This window comes from Oratosquilla oratoria, chromosome 27, assembly GCF_046742065.1.
Source record: "Oratosquilla oratoria isolate Oo_2021 chromosome 27, ASM4674206v1, whole genome shotgun sequence".
Taxonomy (NCBI): domain Eukaryota; kingdom Metazoa; phylum Arthropoda; class Malacostraca; order Stomatopoda; family Squillidae; genus Oratosquilla; species Oratosquilla oratoria.
Window position 1 is genome coordinate 13,789,192 of NC_134803.1, and position 19,954 is coordinate 13,809,145.

A 19,954-nucleotide genomic window follows, 5' to 3' on the forward strand; every position below is an offset into this window, starting at 1 on the left:
CATGATGCCCCTCAGTCTGGTCACCCAGGTCGTGACAAAACTGTGGCTATGGCATGTAAGAAGTATTATTGGCCAAAAATGCGACTGGACATTACATCTTATGTAGCTCAGTGTAGCTCTTGTGCCCAGAACAAAGGTTCTACGCACACTACTTCTATCTTAGAGTACCCTATTCCTTCTCGTCCTTTTCATGCTATGACTATAGACTTTTTACAACTGCCTTGGAGTACTCAAGGTTCTGTGTATGTCCTTGTGCGTGTGGACCACTTTAGTTGTTTTGTAATATTGGCTCCCTTATGTAGTAAGTCTGCTCCAGTAATAGTCCATGCTTTAGTTTCTCGTGTTTTTTGCCCGTACACTAATTTTTCGGTGCTCCTTAGTGACAATGGGTCGGAATTTAGGAATGAGGTTTTAACGAGCATTTGTGAGCGCTACGGCATCACGCAAACATTCGTGACTGCTTACCACCCTGCGTCCAATGGTCTTGTGGAGAGGACGAATAGGAAGATTTTGGATATACTCAGGCACGTTGCTAGTAGCCTTCATGAATCTTGGGAGGATTGGCTTCCACATGTCAGTGCTTGTATTAACAGCACCATTAATGTCTCTACGGGCAAAACGCATCATTATGTTATCTATATAGTGGAAAAACGACTCCCTTATGATGTGCTTTATAGTCCAGCTCGTTCCCTCAACAATATTGAGGACTATAGTCAACTCCAATACCATACATTGCATAATATTTATAGTTCTGTAAGAAATCAACTTAATGTCTCCAAAGCCAAGATGTTGAAACACCAGTATCTCTGGGCTAAGCCTGTTAACATCAGTATTGGTTATCATGTTTATAAGAGCATGCCTGACCACCAATCTAAACTCAATTGTAAATTTACAGGTTCCGTTTTAGTTACTAGTAAGTTGCATCCCAATTAATTCAGGGTCTTTGATCCTTCCCAGGGACTGAGCGAAGTGGTGCATGTTGATAGACTTAAGGTGACTAGAGTGCCTATCCCTGCATTTATTCAACTCCCACCAAGTTTTCTTGTACCAACTATGTCTTCTGTATCTACCCCTCACAATTATAATCTCCATTCAAGGGGTCCTATGTCATCATAATTGTATATGTATCTTGTTTCTATATTAAGTGTATTGTTCGTATAATATGTATAGCTTGTTTATCTACTGAGTGTATTGATTTGTAATTTGTATAACTTTTCTGTCATATCTCGGACGTCCGGCAATTACTGTCTTTTTGTATCATATTAACTGGCGCCAATTCCTATGTGCATTTCTAGTGTTTGTGTACAGTTCCTTTGTGTATTTCTAGTGTTTGTGTACAGTTCCTTTGTGTATTTCTCGTGGTTGTGTACAGTTCCTTTGTGTATTTCTTGTTTGTGTACAGTTCCTTTGTGTATTCCTATGTATTGTCCTTATGCCATGTAATTATGTGTATTTATGTATTAGGGTGTGGTATTCTGATAATTCTATTCCGCACTTTTGTGGTCGCCCTGTTGGGTGTGTGGAATATATTACGTACATTTTGCTTTTGTCTTACTTGGTAATTCTTTTTTCTTGTTTGCTCGGTGCGGTCACCGAGTGGTGGTGGCCGAGCAATGTAATTGTGTGATTGTAACGTATATTTATTTTTGTATATTGTACATGTATATTGTTGGATCGGGAGATACGTGTTTTCCTATTATATAAATGTCATAGAATTGTTGTGCATTATCATCATTGTATATTTTGTTTGTATTTTGTATTAATAGATATGTTGTAAGAACCAAATGTTCTGCTCGCTCGAGAGTTTTCCCGCCTAGGTTGGCGTCTCCTAAGCTGGCAGTTTTCGATTACGCCTTCAAGCATACGCACACTTTTGGTTGTATTTCTTATTTAAGTGATTAATACAATATTTTATATTGTTAGTATTATTTCGTTAGCCACCTTTGTACAAAATGCAACCTTCGCCTTCTACCTACTTCTCTATCTATTCTCTACCAACCTCCTACATCACCAGACAGTTCATTAACCTTTCCTTGTAACTACCAAGGTTCATTAACTCCAATACATACACCATGTCTAGCCACATCCACAAATGATACCACTAAACCCATTACAATGCAACCAACACACATATATATTATTATCACAGACGCATTTCCTATGTGACAACCTAAACCAAACATGTCTGCCTAATTTTATTCCCCTATATAACGGGCGACTGTATTCGCCAGAAAGAAGAGCTTAAGGAAGACACTCTCCTTAGACTCGGTAGGGAAGACATTCCATTTGGGAGATTAATCCTAAGCTGTAAACCCAGATATCTGATTATAAACTAAGAAAAACCGGATAGGGTTTATCTGACCCCTCTAAGTCCATTGTGTAGTCCCACTTTTTTATTGACTACATGTGTTATCGGAGAATGTCGTCGTATTTCGCGGGCCGGGCATACTAGCTGGAAGATATCACTTTCAACGAGACCCTAACTTACGACAGGTCAGTTGTCACTTTGTTCCTTCACCCCCCCACTTTTAGTTTTCTTTTTAACCTTGATATAGCTATGATATATATCAGTGATATATTGCACTTAGAATTTACTCTCAACGAGACCCTACTCTACGACAGGTCCGTAGATATTACCCATTGTGTTCAGTGAAATTGGGGTCACGACTCACCACACATATTCTATTTGGTTTTGTGAAGTATGCCATAGGAGACGCAGTGTGGTTATTAGCTTCGTAGTGATGGTCTAGTGGATATATTGTGTTGTATCTGGTGTAAATGTTATTTCGTTGAATGCAATAACTAAGGTCAAACAACTAGAGAACTCGTAAGAATAATCATAAGTCTAAAAGTAAACTATATTTGATTTGTTTTATAGCATCAATATCATATCTATAGATAATCTATATCATAAAAGAAAGAAAAATGTGATTATTTGCAATCATCATTAAAATATTCTTGTACACTTATTTCTGTTTCTTTTTCGTAATATCCCACTCGACACCACTCTGGTGAACAGCACCACGCTGGTGGTGGGCGGCACCGTATACCATCGTCTCTTTACACTTTTGTCCAGGAGACGGGTTTTCTTTCTGAACAGCGACCACAGTTAACGTGACACACCAACGTTCCCGCAGTTTAGGAATATCACGCTCCCACACATACCCGTACCCTACTGGTTCACCCAGACCCTCATTCCCACACCTTCTTCACTCCATAGATCTTGATAACGCCGTCGTACTGTCCATAAAGTCACTGATTTGTTGATGATATGATACTAAGATCCGTTAATAATTTGTCATTGACGAAATGCAATGCAATTGTCCATCTCCGTCATTCGGGTTGCACCTTAATTCATTTACATCTCTCCGATACTATTTAGTTTAGGTGAACCTCTTTGCCGCAAAATATCACCCCATGGGCAGTCCAATAAAACTACTGGGTACAATGATATATGTTAATTTTTATTTGATAATAAAAATATTCAGGAACATAGTAAGGAACAAGTCTTGGTTGAATAAAACAGTTATATGCTGGTGTGCATGGGACGCCATTTTCTTCTTACTAAATATGACAACGATAATACTATGAGGAAAGGCAACTAGGCCCGTTATGAAACAAGAAAAAATTCAGTTCGTTAACTCCTCCATTGTTCTGAAGACTTCGAAACATGGGCGCGGTCACTCATTTCTTTTTTTCCTGTTTCGTCCCTTCAACATGGTGATTTAGGCTATTATCTAGATCAGGGGTGGGCAAAGTTTTCAATATAGGGGCCACATTCAGAAATTCATTATTTTAAAGGCCAGCATAGTATATCAAATAAAAGAAAAAGGAAAAAACATATCTTCAAGTGGAAAACACATGGAACATATTCATTTAGAAAAAAGTAACTCAGTGCAAATAGAAATCAAGTAGAAACTTCACATGAAACATATTTATTTGAAAAACAAAGTAAATCAATAAGTAATAGAACAATGTCAATCAGAATGATGCATCTGACAGTAGTCATTTACCGGTTTGTTGAAATTAGGTGTCAAATTGCTTGTGTTGATCCTTAACACTGTGAGAAGTGATCTGTTCTTTGACCTATTAACTTTCATCATATAGAATGACTGGTTACAAATATAAGTTGATACAAACAACGCAAATATCTTTCTTGTAATATCATTTGACATTGTGTAGTAACTTTTTCATATAAAATTTAATAGCAAACTCTCCCCAAATAACGTGAGTATATGATTTGATCTTGGTGGGCCGCATGCGGTTTGCGGGTTATAGTTTGCCCACCCCTTTGTTACGGTTGATTCTGGGGGTATTCTGTTCATCTGAGAGGTAGATTTTGGGTGAATTGGGGTCTCGACCACCTAAGACCCCATTCAGTAAAGTTATTAATTTTTAGCCGAAAAAATATATATGGTGCGTCACCGCGTTGAAGAGGTTGAACTCCACATGGCGATCTTGCACTGCAGCGCAGCTCAAAGAGTCCTCGTCACTCAGGTTGGTCCGAGGGTTTTGGAGGCTCCTGACTATGGTTCATTTTTGCGCCTCATAGAGTAATGAGATCCCGTTTTGTACAGAGTTTAATGATTTCCTGGCAACTTGGAGCCCAAAGCAACTGCCCAATTTGCTTAGAGGGTGGGCTCGCGGGCCCTGCTCTGCAGTAATGGAAAGTTGTACACATCGCACAGTAATATAATTTGTATTAGAATAATCAGATCCGGCAATCACGGAGCCTCGAACTCTGGACTTCAAGAATAAGAGCCCAGTCTGCTGCCATCTTGCCACGCAAAAGGTATAAAAGGAGTGGAACCTGCTACGAAATGTAGGCTAGGAAGCGATGCCGACTGCAAGTGCGGTCCGTGCAACCTTGATATTTCACCTACTCCCCAACCCCATCAACGGGTAAGACAGCAACGTTTGAACGAAACTTTTACTCGCCTCACTATTAAAACTATTATGGAATAAAACACGAATTCCAGTGACGTCTTTCAAATAAAAAAAAAATTCTTTAAAAGATACTGCAATTAGTGATTTTTCTTATAATCATGTGCATTATTTACATTGCACATAAACTGAGAATTTTATTTGACGCAAACTGTACGTGTTCGCCGATAAATATGCTACTCAAATTTATGGTGTGTGTTTCATGTTCTGCTATTCCCTAAATGTTCCAGTATAGTCAGTATACGGTCGACTACAGTTGCGCATCTAATTTCGTCTTATATCCGCTAGATCAATGATGCAGCACTGCCACACTTTTCCTCATCCATTTTTTTTTCTACATGGAGTGATCAAATGGGGTAACGTCTCTACGTCATCAATAAATAGGTAAATTAATTTGTAGGATCGATGCCCCTTTTTATTGGAGCTATGTAACATATTAAAAAAAAAAAAAAAAAAAAAAAAAATAGCCATTGGCCTGATCCATAATTCTAACTCAAGATCCGGGATCTGGTCTGGGGACCGAATGTCAGTTTACATTGTTGCATCCCCAGTGGGGGTGAAGTATATCGAAATTTTTGTCTCGGGGGGGGGGGCAGATTCTTCACCGCATCGGTTCTTTTTAAAAAGGAGATACACAAGATTTGCATTCTTTTAACATCTGTCTGCATTTCCTTTTCCAGCACCGAAGGAGGGCGCAGAAAGCCTTGAAGGGCTGAGGCTTTCAAAACACTGGAAGATTCCACTGTCGAAAGCATGGGAAGATCCTGTGCAACCTTAGGAACTTAATTCTGATGAGGCTAGTAAGATTCCAGCCAAATGTAACCTCTGGCATCACCGAAGCTTTAGGAGCCTTTGCAAGCCTGAAGCAAGCAGGAACTTTAGGTATAATATATATCATAACCGAGGCTTTCATATTTTTCGTATTTCCATCTGTCTGCATTTTTCGTATTTCCATCTGTCTGCATTTCCTTTTCCAGCACCGAAGGAGGGCGCAGAAAGCCTTGAAGGGCTGAGGCTTTCAAAACACTGGAAGATTCCACTGTCGAAAGCATGGGAAGATCCTGTGCAACCTTAGGAACTTAATTCTGATGAGGCTAGTAAGATTCCAGCCAAATGTAACCTCTGGCATCACCGAAGCTTTAGGAGCCTTTGCAAGCCTGAAGCAAGCAGGAACTTTAGGTATAATATATATCATAACCGAGGCTTTCATATTTTTCGTATTTCCTATTATGCAATATTTCGAGGATAGAGTGCACACCTGATAAGTAACACAGAATTACAAAGGATTACAAAGGACGAGCATGTTGACAGGCAAATAGTAAATAATAATAAATGGACATATAATTAATAATCAAATAAATAATAATAAACAAATAAATAAACAAATAATATAAAATAAATAACAGGCAATACAACATCTTGCTTAGGTGTTTATCTAAACGAATCTTAAAGCTTCGAACTGAACTACATTGCACTGCCTCTGCAGGAAGTTTATTCTGTTCATTAACTACACGGTTGGCGAAGTTGTTTCTACCCACTTCCAAATTAAATCTATTTCCTGACAGTTTGAGACCATTATTTCTTGTCTAACTCTCATTCAATGTAAAATATTTGTCACTTGATGTTGTCAATCCCCTTTAGAATCTTAAAGACCTGTATCAAGTCACCTCTGAGTCTACGCTTTTTTAGGGAAAATAGATTAATTTTTTTTTTAGTTGATTTTCGTATGATTTATTTTTGATATTTGGAATCAGTTTTGTGGCTCGCCGTTGTACTTTTTCCAATCTGTCAATGTCTTTAATGAGATTCGGTGACCATGCAGAAACAGCATATTCCAATTATGGACAAAATAACGATTTACAAAGCTTGTTAATGAGAGATGGACTTTTGAAGTTAGAAGATCGCGCAAGCAGTCCTAGAATCTTATTTGCTTTCTCAGAGGCTGAAATACACTGCTTAGATGATTTGAGATCGTTACAAAGGATTACAAAGGCGGAGCATGCCGACAGGAGACCTTATGGTCCATATCAAAGTCGGATGCGAAAAAAATAATGATGAATAGATAAATAAATAAACAAATGAATAAATAAGAACTATAATAAAGTAAATAATAATAAATAAAATAAATGCATAGGTATAGTTAAATAATAAACAAACAGGTAAATAGTAAATAATAATAAATTAACATATAACTAATAATGAATGAAAATCAAGCAAATGATAATAAACAAACAGACAAATGATAAAACAAATAAACAAATAATACAAAATAAATGGCAGTCATTACAGCATCTTGCCTAAGTGCTTATCTGAATGATTCTTAAAGCTTCGAACTGAACTACATTGCACTGCCTCTTGTAGGAAGTTTATTCTGTTCATCAACTACATGGTTGGCGAAGTTGTTTCTACCCACTTCCAAATTGAATCTATTCCCTGACAGTTTGAGACCATTGTTTCTTGTCGCATTCTCATTCAGTGTAAAAAATTTGTCACTTTTGATGTTATCAATTCCCTTTAGAGTCTTAAAGACCTGCATCAAGTCACCTCTGAGTCTACGCTTTTTTAGGGATAACAGATTCATATGTTTTAGTCGATTTTCGTATGATTAATTTTTGACATTTGGAATCAGTTTTGTGGCTCGCCGTTGTACTTTTTCCAATCTGTCAATGTCTTTTACCCTCGTTACTGATACTTACGCCGAGATTTTCACTATCCACTTTTGTTAACGAATTTCCTAATAACTTGTATTCCTACAACAAAATAATTCTTCATTTCCTTTAAGATTCTTGGATGCCAACCGTCAGGCCCTGGTGTTTTATTAACTTTGAGTTTTTCTATACACCTTTTAATTTTTTCTTTCGTTATATTTACCGTAGTAAGTTCACCCTAGTATTTTCACAGGTTTTAGTTTGGAGTTCACTTTGAGATGTTTCGTTTACAAATACTAAGCTAAAATAGTTGTTTAAAATATCACACATTCCTTCATTTGAATATTCAAGTTGACTGTCAGCACATAACAGTGGGCCAATGTGATTCCTAATAACCTTTTTATCTCTAATGTAACTATAGAATTCTTTGGAATTTTCTTTGTATTTATTAGCGATATTCATTTCATATTGTCGTTTTCGTTTTCTTATTGCCTTCTTTAAATCTCTGTATAATTACATAACTTTGATAGTCATTAGGTGTACCCTAGCACTTGTATTTCTTATAAGTCTGTCTCTTTTTAGCAATACTTTTTCAGTTTCTTTGTCAAGCCATTATGGGCGAGCCTGATTTAGGGGGCGTCTGTCCTTAAACGAGATGTAGGTATAAATCATCTTAGTAAGCGTTTTTTGAAATATTTCCCATATATGACCTACAGGTCTTTCGCTTAATTTTGCCTCCCAGTCTGTAAGCTGAAGCTCCTGACGTAGTCCTATGAACTGAGCTTTACTGAAGTATGGTATTTTAAGTACACAAGTATCTATTCTTAAACAACTGCCTTCACTTCATCCTTCCTTATTTCTCCTCCATTATCCTCACTCATCACGGTCATTTTCTTAGCATTTCCCACTGCAACTGTCTTTCCCTCCCTATCCTCCTTCACATCTAGGAACTCCCTAAGATATTCTGCCCATCTTCCCCTTACTGCCTTCTCTTCCATTATCATGTCTCTATATGCACCTTTTACCTTTTCTTCTCTACTTGATTCGCTTTCTCTTCCTCTCTTAATTTCTTTCCAAAATATCTTTCTATTACTTTCAAAATTTTCTGTCATACTCTTACCCCATTTCACATCTGCTCTCCTCTTTGCTTGCTTCCTTTTCCTTGTGCTTTACTTCTCTTTTCTGGATGAATGGGCTCTCAACCGTGACGTCATCCTTCCTTATTTTCTCAAAAAGACCGCGTGGTGTGTCAATGTCACAAGAAGACCTTTGAGGAAAACTCATGGGTTAAAACTACAAACTAAATCTATGACTGTCTCAAGGTTTCGACATTGTGGATATGAATATACCTCTATGACTGATTAGGTGAGAAACACCGGAATCATGAGGGTTGGAAACGGACCCTTTCAGGTCCAACCGTAACTCAGCATACAGTAGATACGGCCTCTATTTCATACCCTTCCTCCAACTCCAACACTCAACAAACGAACCCCTTTCTTGTCTTTCTCCCTCTTTGTCCAACTCTTCCAGTATCACTGTTGAATTGAGAAAGGCTTCTCCTTCCTCCAACACCATTTTTACATTGTCTGAGGTTACCACCTTCTTACAAAATAAGTATAGTCAATATCGATGAATCGGCGAATGTCATCCTCGACCCGTCCAGATCTACATGTGACAGACCTATCACAACGGCGTGTCCTGCACGGGCGGCGTGCTGGACCCGCTTCTAGTAAATCCGGGTCTTTTGGTTGAGCCGGGACTCTCGACGCCCTCTGGGGTCCGGGAGAGGCCCCGAGTGTTGGACGTCTTCCGATTCACTGAGACGAACCGGACAGAATTAGGGGTCATCTGCCTGGAGCGATGGCGGCTGTCGCTCGTGGTGGCGTCATCAGCGATGTTAAACCGCTTCATGGTCATCTGCGGGAAGAGGGCAATCTCATGAATAAATGACTGGACACAAGTTTCGAGACAGGACAAAGGGGACATTCCTAAAAAAAGTAAAGGCATAAGAGGGTCTAGGAGTTTTCCAACCAGTACCCTAAGGTTAGGGTCTTTTAATGTGTGTGGATATGGTACAGATGAGAGTAAAGGGGAAGATTGGTAGTATCTTTGTGAGAAGAAAGATGGATGTGTTGGCATTGAGTGGAAGGGTCGAGTGTGAGATTGGGAGTGTAGTTGGGAGGTTCTCAGGAGTGAAGAGAGGATGAGGGAGAGAAAGGGGTGGCTATACTAGTAAGTGAAGAGACAGGTAGACGTGTAGTGGAGTGGAAGGAGGTTTCTTCAAGGTTAATGTGGGTGAAGGTGAAACTGGGAAGGGAGATGTGGGTTTTTGTAAGTGCATATGGGCCTGGTAGTGAGAAAAGTGTAGAGGAAAGGGAGGCTTTTTGGATGGATTTAAATGAATGCATTGAGGGATTAGGGAGAAATGTCAATGTAGTGGTATTGGGAGACCTGAATACTAGGGTAAGAAATGAACCAATAGACGGAGTGGTTGGGAAGCTCCAGTAAAAAGTTGTAGTGGAGAGTTAATGGTGGGCATGTATCTAGAAAGAGAGTTGATGATAGCAAGTACACATGGGAGAGGGTGGTGGATGGAAGGGTGGTAGATAGAGCATTAATGGACTATATAGTGGTAACCAAGAGTATAGAAGGAAGAGTTAAGGATGTACGTATTCTAAGGGGAGAGAGTGGGGGAATATCAGATAATTTTTTAGTGGAAGCTAAGTTGAAAGTGGAGGATAGATGGGGAAAGAGGAGAAGGACGAAACATAGGGAGGTGGTTAGAGTGAACTGCTTAAATGAGACAAAAAAGTAGAAGGAGTACAAGAAGAAGCTGAAAGTGGAGTGAGAGGGAGTGAAGGACAGAGTAGAACTAGGAGTGGAGGAGGAATGGAGGTGATTCAAGGAGGGAGTCACAAGGTGTGCAAAGATGGTGTGTGAAACAAGGAGGAAGGGAGAAAATAGAAGGAAGGGTAGTGAGTGGTGGGATGATGAAGCAAAGAAGGTTGTATAAGAGAGGAAGCGAGCTTTCGCAGATTGGTTACAGGATGAGACGGGGAAATCATATGAGGGGTGTGGGGAGGGGAAGGAGAAGTAGGGCATGAGATGGGGGAAGCAGAGAGGAGAGCGGTTGTGGGGTGGGGTGGGAGTGTGACAGAGGGTTTTGAAAGTAGTAAAATATTTTGGAAAGAGATTGGGAGAGGAGAGGGGTGGTATATTGAGTGTAGAGGAGGGTGTAGGGGTTCAGATGGAGGGATTATATATATATATATATATATATATATATGTATATATATATATTCATATATATACACATATATATGTACAACACTGAATGGGTCCCAGTAGACAGATATACATTTTCATCAACCACAATTCACTTTACTTCTAAGCCATCAACATCGAGAGACTCGAGGAGACCAACATGATGAAATTGAAACGTGGTTCAGCAAAGGACTCGAACCTGTGCACAGGTTTGAGTACTTGGCTGTACCACTTTTCAGTTTCTGTATGTTGGCCTCCTTGAGTCTCTCAGTGGTGATGGCTTACAATTAAAGTGTATTGTGGTTGATAAGAATATATATATGTATATATGTTATAATAAAGTAGTAGCCTCTGTCTGTCTGATTGTTTATTTGTTTGTATGTACACGAACTCCTCCTAGGGTTTTAGAGATAGACACCCATAACCATATATATTCTGATACCCTATCACTCCAGGTACTTGGATAACTATATTTCATTTCGAGAAAAAAATATTTTGGTTAGGGTTAAGGGTTAAAGTTAGGAGGTTTATGTAGTATCCCCTGAAGTCGCGTAGTATTTTTTGTGACTTAAGAATTAATATGATTAAACAAACCATTGTATGTGTCCATAAATATTATCTACATTTGTGAAATTAATGTTGCCACAAACCAGGATAGCTTTTGTAAGAAGAAAGCATTTTTATGGAAAATGATTGTATAATTTTACCAAATGTTGAAATAAATGATATTTTCATTTAATTTTTGTGCGTGCGGAAATAGTTCATTCACAAACTCCTACGTTTTTGCAGATAAATCCCTATATTTATATATATTCTGAAGATAAATAAACTAGATACATTTCTTCACCTTTCAGCTGTAGACATTTATTGTCAATCCACACACACACACACACACACACACACACACACACACACACACACACACACACACACACACACACACACACACACACACACACGCGCGCACAAACACACGCACACAAAAGAATGTGTACACATGATATTTGTGTTTGTGTATGCATGTATTTTCAAACTAGGGTTTCCCAACTTCGGGATGGGGGGGGGTGCATACCTGGGAGGGAGAGTATTTAAAACTATATTTTATTTAAAAATATACATTTTGGTTAGTGTTAAAGGTTAAAGTTAGGTGGTTTATGGTGAGGGAACACGCCACCACTGTATTCTCCCCTTAAGTTATTATTTTTGTAACATAAGAATCAATATAATTAAACAAACCATTGTATGTGTTCATAAATATTATTTATATTTGTGAAATTAATGTTGCTACAAACCATGATAGCTTTTGTAAGAAAAAATTATTCAAATGTAAAATGATTGTATAATTTTACCAAATGTTAAAATATTGCATATGTTCATTTAATTTTAGTGCGGCGAAAATTTATTATTTACTCTTCCTAGGTTTTTACAAATAAACCCCTATAACCATATATATTCTGAAGATAAATAAAGTAGATACATTTCTTCATCTTTTAGCTGTAGGGCATTTATTGTCAATCCACACACACTCACGCACGCAAAAGAATGTGCACATGATATTTGTGTTTATGTATGCATGTATTTTCAAACTAGGGTTCCCCAACCTTCGGGTAGGGGGGGCACACATCTAGGAGGGAGGAGTGTTTAAAGCTACATTTCATTTAGAATATATTTTGATTAGGGTGAAGGGTTAAAGTTAGGTATGGTATGGTTAAGTGAGGGACTATTCACGAACAATTAAACTTTGAATTGCTATTTTACAAATACTGTCATAAACAAAAAGCAAATTGATCAACTTTTGATTTGTTATTTTTGCAAATTTGATTGACAAGAAAAAGAAACAAAAATAATGTAATTTTGAATTGATACATTAATGAAATACTGTTTTCACATCTTTAATGCGTTACATTTTCCATTGACTGATATTGATACATGTAACTTTTCTCCACAAATTCTATCAAAATTAAAACAATCAGCATTTGCCCGCAGCAACAAGAAAAAGGAAAAAAATTATAATGTAATTTTGAATTGATACATTAAAAAATACTGTTTTCACATTTTTCGTGCGTTACATTTTCCATTGACTTATACTGATACGTGCAACTTTTCTCCGCAAATTCTATCAGAATTAAAATAATCAGCATTTGCTCGCAGCAACGCGCGGGTAATTTGGCTAGTATACATATACATATACATACATACATATATATATACATATATATATATATATATATATACATATACATATATATATATACATACATATATATATATATATATATATATATATATATATATATATGTATATATATATAATGGCAAGATTATTATTGCAGAGTTTTTTATCTGCCTTTTCTCTTTCTCTGAGAACCTTTTTCCCTTAAGTTGTCTTATAATGTCACCATATGACATTGTTTTGTATGTTACTTTGGGCATGGCTTTACCAAAGTGAATAACTGGCCAGAACGCGTTTTGACACTACTTAGTGCTTCATCAGTTGCTAGAGTGTGAATATCTGATTGAAAAAAAAAAGAAAGAAAAAAATTCTAGTAGAAAACACGGAAGTGCTGGCAACAAATCAAGACCATAGAAGACTACCTATCCTCGATGCTCTCTTTATTAAAGAAACATCTCCCAATCTTAATATACAAACTAAGGATTTAGAGGCCCTCCCTAGCGTAAGGAGATCTAAGCTCCCTGAAAGAAGGTACGATACTGATGACGTCACACAACAGCCGACCAATGAGGAAGTAGAATAGTTCGGGAGTCCCAGTCCAGCCCACTAGCCAATCAGAAGCCTCAAAATGAAATATCAGACCACCATTAATAGTATATAAACAAAAAATTCAATCAGATATTCACACTCTAGCAACTGATGAAGCACTAAGTAGTGTCAAAACGCGTTCTGGCCAGTTATTCACTTTGGTAAAGCCATGCCCAAAGTAACATACAAAACAATGTCATATGGTGACATTATAAGACAATTTCCCGTGGAAGGGAAAAAGGTTCTCAGAGAAAGAGAAAAGGCAGATAAAAAACTCTGCAATAATAATCTTGCCATTAAATTTAACCAAACTTGCTTGAGAGAAAATCTCCTGCCCATATATACAAATACACACACACACACACACACACACACACACACACACACACACACACACACACACACACACACACACACACACACACACACGAACCGGACATAATGGGAATTGTAGAAACAAATTTAAAAGGCCCACTACCACCCAATAGTGTAGGACATGATGCATATAATTATTGGATTAAAAACAGAGAGAAAAAGCAAGGGGGTGGAGTTATGTTCCTGACTAAGAAGGATATAAACGTGAAGGGTGTCATATATGGAAAGAATACAGTAGAGATGATTATGATAGAAGTGGAAGACAGAGATAAGAAGAGCAGAAAATTTGTGATAAATTATGTGCCTCCGAAAACAGCCTCATGGGAGGAGAGTGAACATAAAAGTATGTTAGAGGACACAAAGATAACATTAAATAAAATAATGGAAGATGGAGGAAGAATAGTTATAATGGGCGACTTTAATTGCAAAGAAATCTGCTGGGACGAAATGACAGTAAAGGGTGGAGACGGCTCATGGGGAAACGCTCTACTTGAGATGATTACTGACCATACAATGACACAATGGATACAGGAGAACACCAGGTATAGAAATGAAGAAGAACCATCGAGACTAGACTTAATAATTACATCTGAACCTAGAATAGTGGACAAGATTGAATATAAAACACCAATAAGTAAAAGTGACCACATATTGATTGAACTGGAACTTAATGAAGAAAAATATATGAAAAGAAATGAACAATATAGAAAAGGAAGAATGATGTATGAAAAAACAAACTTTGATAAAATAAGAGAATTCTTTCAACAAGAAAACTGGGAAGAAATATACAAAGAAGAAACAACAGTGGAAGAGAAATGGAATATTTTGACAAAAATTTACAAAAAAGGAGTGGAAAAGTATGTCCCAAGACAAAAACAAGAAAAAGAGTATGTAAAATGCTGGTACAACAAAAGTTGTAAGGAGTTAAAGACAAAAGAGACAAAGCCTGGACCAGATGGAAAAAAGACAGAAGACCTGAAAAATGGAAAATATATACCGGTTATAGAAATGAATATGTACAAACGTGGAGAGAGGAAAAGAGAAAATATGAAAAGTGTAAAGATCAACCAAAACTATTCTACAGATTTGTAAACAATAAACTGAAAAACAAACAAGACTTGGAGAAATTAAGACAGGAGGGAGTTGAATACACTGAGGAAATGGAAATGGCGGAAATTATGAACAAACATTTTAAATCAGTGTTTACAAGGGAGAACATACAACCTGAAGAGATTGAATGGAAAGAGAAAGTCCCCCCTATGGAAGAAATAGAAGTAACAAAGAATGAAATATTGACACACTTGAGTAATCTTGATGTCAGAAAATCGCATGGACCAGATGATATAGCAAACTGGATTCTGAAAGAATGCAGGAATGAACTGGCAGACAAAATACATAGCATACTAAACAGTTCCTTGAAAGAAGGAAAAGTTCCAGAAGATTGGAAAAAAGCAAATATAGTACCTATATATAAAGGAGGAAATAAAGAAGAACCTACCAACTATAGACCAGTCTCTCTAACAAGTACAATAGCAAAAATTTGTGAAAGAATTATCAAAAGTAGATGGGTAAAATATTTAGGAAAAAACAAAGTGTTAAATCCAAGGCAATTTGGATTCAGACAAGGACGATCATGCGTCACCAATTTAATATGTTTCTATTCAAGGCTAATAGATATAATACAAGAAAGAGATGGATGGGCGGACTGTGCATTTCTAGACCTAAAGAAAGCTTTTGACAAAGTACCACATAAGAAGTTGCTTAAGAAATTAGAAACTGAAGGAGGAATACAGGGAAAACTACTAAATTGGATGGAAGACTTTTTGCAAGAAAGAAAAATGAGAGTAGTGATAAGAAACCAGCACTCAAAATGGGATGAAGTAATAAGCGGTGTTCCGCAGGGAACAGTTCTGGCCCCAATAATGTTTGCTATATATATTAATGATATGGATGAAGGAATTGAAAGCTATATGAGCTTCTTTGCAGATGATGCAAAACTACTGAAAAGAGTGAAAACTGAAGAAGATTGTGAATCACTACAGAGAGATCTAAATATAGTACAGGAATGGAGTAGGAAGTGGGAGATGGAGTTCAATACAAAAAAGTGTAGTATAATGGAATTTGGAAAAAGCAAAAACAGAATAACAGGAGCATATAAATTGGGAGAAGAAAGAATAAAAAAAGTAGAAAATGAGAAGGACCTGGGAGTCATTGTTATGAATAATATGTCACCTGAGAAACATATAAATAAGATTTTTGGAGAAACTTATAATTTAATAAGAACAATCAAAGTGGCATTTACATACCTGGATGAAGAAATGGTGAAGAAAATCCTAATCACCCTGATAAGACCAAGATTGGAATATGCAGCAACGATATGGTCACCAAGTACAAAAAATGTATAAAAAAACTTGAAAGAATACAAAGAGCAATTACAAAACTGGCACCAACACTCTCAAAACTATCATATGAAGAGAGACTAGAAAAACTTGAACTACAGACACTAGAGCAAAGAAGAGAGAGAGGAGATTTGATAGCTATTTACAGAATCATGAAAGGCATAGAAATTACTGATAGAGAGAATCTGATAAAATGGGATGACAGAAATACAAGAGGACACGGAAAGAAAATAAAAAAAGACAGCTATAGAAGAGACTTGAAAAAGAACAGCTTTCCTCACAGAGTAATAAACAGTTGGAACAAGTTAGATGAGAAAGTGGTGTGTGCAAAAACAATACATGAATTTAAAAATAGTTTAGATAAAATGAGATATGAAGACGGTACCCCACGAGCATAGCTCCCCTTCCCGTAAAAATACAACTAGGTAAATACACACACAAACACACACACACACACACACACACACACACACACACACACACACACACACACACACACACACACACACACACACACACACACACACACACACACATATATAAATAAAGTACATTTGTCACTCACCTCTCCGAAGGAAGGCCAGAACGCTGCCATGAAGTTAACGTAGGCGTGTCTATACTGGGCATTCATGAGGACATACACGAAAATGTTAAGGCAGTACTGGAGCCAGTACAGCGGGTGCAGTAGTAATAGAAGCGTCGGGAACCGGCCCTGTGGGGGAGGAGAGCGCAGCGAATCAGTGGTATCTATGAGAGTATATATACAGTATATGGGTAACAGGTGGAGCTAATGGATAACCGAGATGTATTCTGCATCAGGTAATGACAACTTCCCCCACTCCCATTATATATTAGTGCACGTAACCGGTGGCTGCTGACTCTGGGCGTTATTTTGGTTACCAGTCAACTTGTAGCCTCTTCAATATGGTGACGCTCTTTGTGAATGTTATTTAGATATGGTGGGATAGTAAAAGTCTGGATTGTTCTTTTTTTTTAACTTATTTCTTCTATGATTCAATATCCACCAAGAGGAAGGAAACATGTGGGCGAAGAGAAAGATAAATCATAGACAATATATTGGGCTTTCGTTCGGTTACCATGAACCTCAGACGAACTCCCAAACATATTTCATGATCACGTATCCATTGAAACAATCTCCTGCAGCTCTTGGACCTTCTACAGGGGTATGACCGGTAGCAAAGTAGACACGGTACCTACCTTATTATCCTTGTAATGGACGAAGGAGACGGGGAAACAGCAGACGAGGAAGACGACAAAGATGACGCCGATGGTGCGCGCGATCCTCATGTCACGCCTGCGCAGTCCTGTGGCAGGTCGGCGTCTGTGAAATCGGAGAGATTGAGAGTTTACGTCAGTCGTTTAGATTGTTCTCCTTTATTTGTAAAGTGCGTAACTGTGCAGCGGAAGACATGAGTCTTGTCGCCTTTTCTAGATTCCACTGTGCAATTGTTTTTATAGTAAGACGACCAGTATATGAGAATATATGTATTACACAACGAAAGTTGCATTTACTTAGTTAAGTTCAGAACGATCAAATAAATGTTTGTCCAATAATGTAAACTGGTTCCAACAATAAGTGCTAAAGTGTTTTGTGTTTTCTAGGTTATTGTAAAAATAAGAATAATTTCTAATGTAGATTTACAATATCACTATATTTATTATACCATAATGGATTTATCACACACACACACACACACACACACACACACACACACACACACACACACACACACACACACACACACACACACACACACACACACACACACACACACACACACACACACACACACACACACACACACACACACACACACACACACACACACACACACACACACACACACACACACACACGTGTAGTGTGTACAAAACTTGATAAAATAAACAGTGACAGGAGCATAATTGAGCATATATTGCATGGAGTGAAGTTTATCTTTATCTCTAATGGTATATTTCTGGGAAGACGTAATGTTGTTGAATAGGAATTCAAAAGACATTTTGAAATATTAATCTCATTTACTTTTCCTGGACGACCTTCGACCGACTGCTGTCAACTTCAGAAAAGAAGAATATTGCAACTGATGTGTACAATAAACTGTAATCCATAACCTTGCGTACCTGACAGTAACTATGGTATTGACGGCTCACAATGGGCATTTTTTTTGGTTTGTGTGTTTTTTATCTACTGATTGGGAGTAAGGTTTGCTGGCGCGAGTTGTATGTTGATGAATGGCTTCTCTCGGTATATGTTCAATGTTTCGGTCATTTTTGTCAATTTCTGGTAAGAGCAGTCTTGTGCTCCCGTCTTTTATGTTTCTTCATGACGCCTCATGCAGTTGCTATTTTCAGGTACGCAGTATAGTAGTATGGATCACAGCTCATGTAAGGTGCCCTCTCCCAGTTGACACACCTGTAACATTCTTACCTTCTGAGGATGAACGCAGATGGTAGAAAGACGTCTGGGTCGAAATTAAATACATTAATGGTTCAAAATACCCTATGAACTCCTACTAGCCAACAGCAATACACCAATAATGCTACTATCGCTGTTACCTTTCTCATATATTCAGCATAGCCTCCAGAAATTGAACTCACCTAACGGCATCTGTCTGTTGCGTGGTCGTGTGCGCGGCGAGGTTCGCCTGGGCCCGCTGCCGGACCTTCATCGAGCTCTGCCTTGCCTTTTAAGTGGACACAGAATACAGTAAAATACTACATATTTTTGTTCTGGGTAATGCCGGACGATCCTACTAAGCTGTGGAGCTAAGTATAATAGTTTGACAGTGGCCAGAAAAACGTGTAAAATGCATCGCTGATATTGAAGGTTTAGTAACGGCATGCACTGGGTTAATCTCGGCATGCATTGGGTTAATCTAACATAACTCATGAGGGATCATTCTGTACGTGCCAGCCCTCCCCGCAGTCAAGACATAATTTTTCAGCATGTAGAGATACATCCAGTCAATACATGTAGAAATGTACAGAGAATTGTTATAACAATATTGCACTAAACAATATGACAAACGACGATGGCATTGGAAATACAGGCCATTGTGGTGTTCATTTTAGTATCTATCATACCCCTAAATAACGAGAGGTTTCTGTACATTTGTACACGTGCTCTATACACACGTCGGCATTGACAATAAGAGTGTGGTATCTACAGTCCATACGTCTCTGTGGAAGGTGATACACCCCTCCAATTACCTTGATGAAGATGTACACATAGGAGGCGATGATGATGCAGCAGGGCAGCAAGAGCCCAATCATGATGAAAAACTGTCGCGCCTTCGTGTCGTCCTCGGAGAAGTCACACTCATTCGTAATTTCGTTGTAGGAGAACTTGCCGAACACCTGTGGAAGATAACAAGTACGATGCAGTGGAGGAACATGCCAGTAGAATATCTTACAGCTCAAAACAAAGAAGAAGAAGAAGAATAACTCAGGAGTTATTACTAGCCATGGGAGCATACAGTCAACTGGGTTCATGTGTGGCATTCTTCTCAGCCGACGTAGTTGCTTTACTATTACTATCCCAT

The 19,954-nt window shown here is 38.0% G+C and overlaps 1 protein-coding gene across 1 annotated transcript in view; it reads right to left on the minus strand.

The window, feature by feature from the left end:
• Positions 1 to 3,443: 3,443 nt before the first annotated feature.
• LOC143039909 (protein trapped in endoderm-1-like) overlaps positions 3,444 to 19,954 on the minus strand; it is a 65,286-nt gene continuing 48,775 nt past the window's right edge. Inside the window, exons 5-9 of the mRNA XM_076210266.1 lie at positions 19,623 to 19,769; positions 19,011 to 19,096; positions 17,610 to 17,733; positions 16,957 to 17,103; positions 3,444 to 9,509 (exon numbers count right to left, since the gene is read on the minus strand). Coding sequence (XP_076066381.1) covers positions 9,276 to 9,509; positions 16,957 to 17,103; positions 17,610 to 17,733; positions 19,011 to 19,096; positions 19,623 to 19,769 — 738 coding nt within the window. The 3' untranslated portion in view covers positions 3,444 to 9,275. The remainder of the gene's footprint in view (positions 9,510 to 16,956; positions 17,104 to 17,609; positions 17,734 to 19,010; positions 19,097 to 19,622; positions 19,770 to 19,954) is intronic.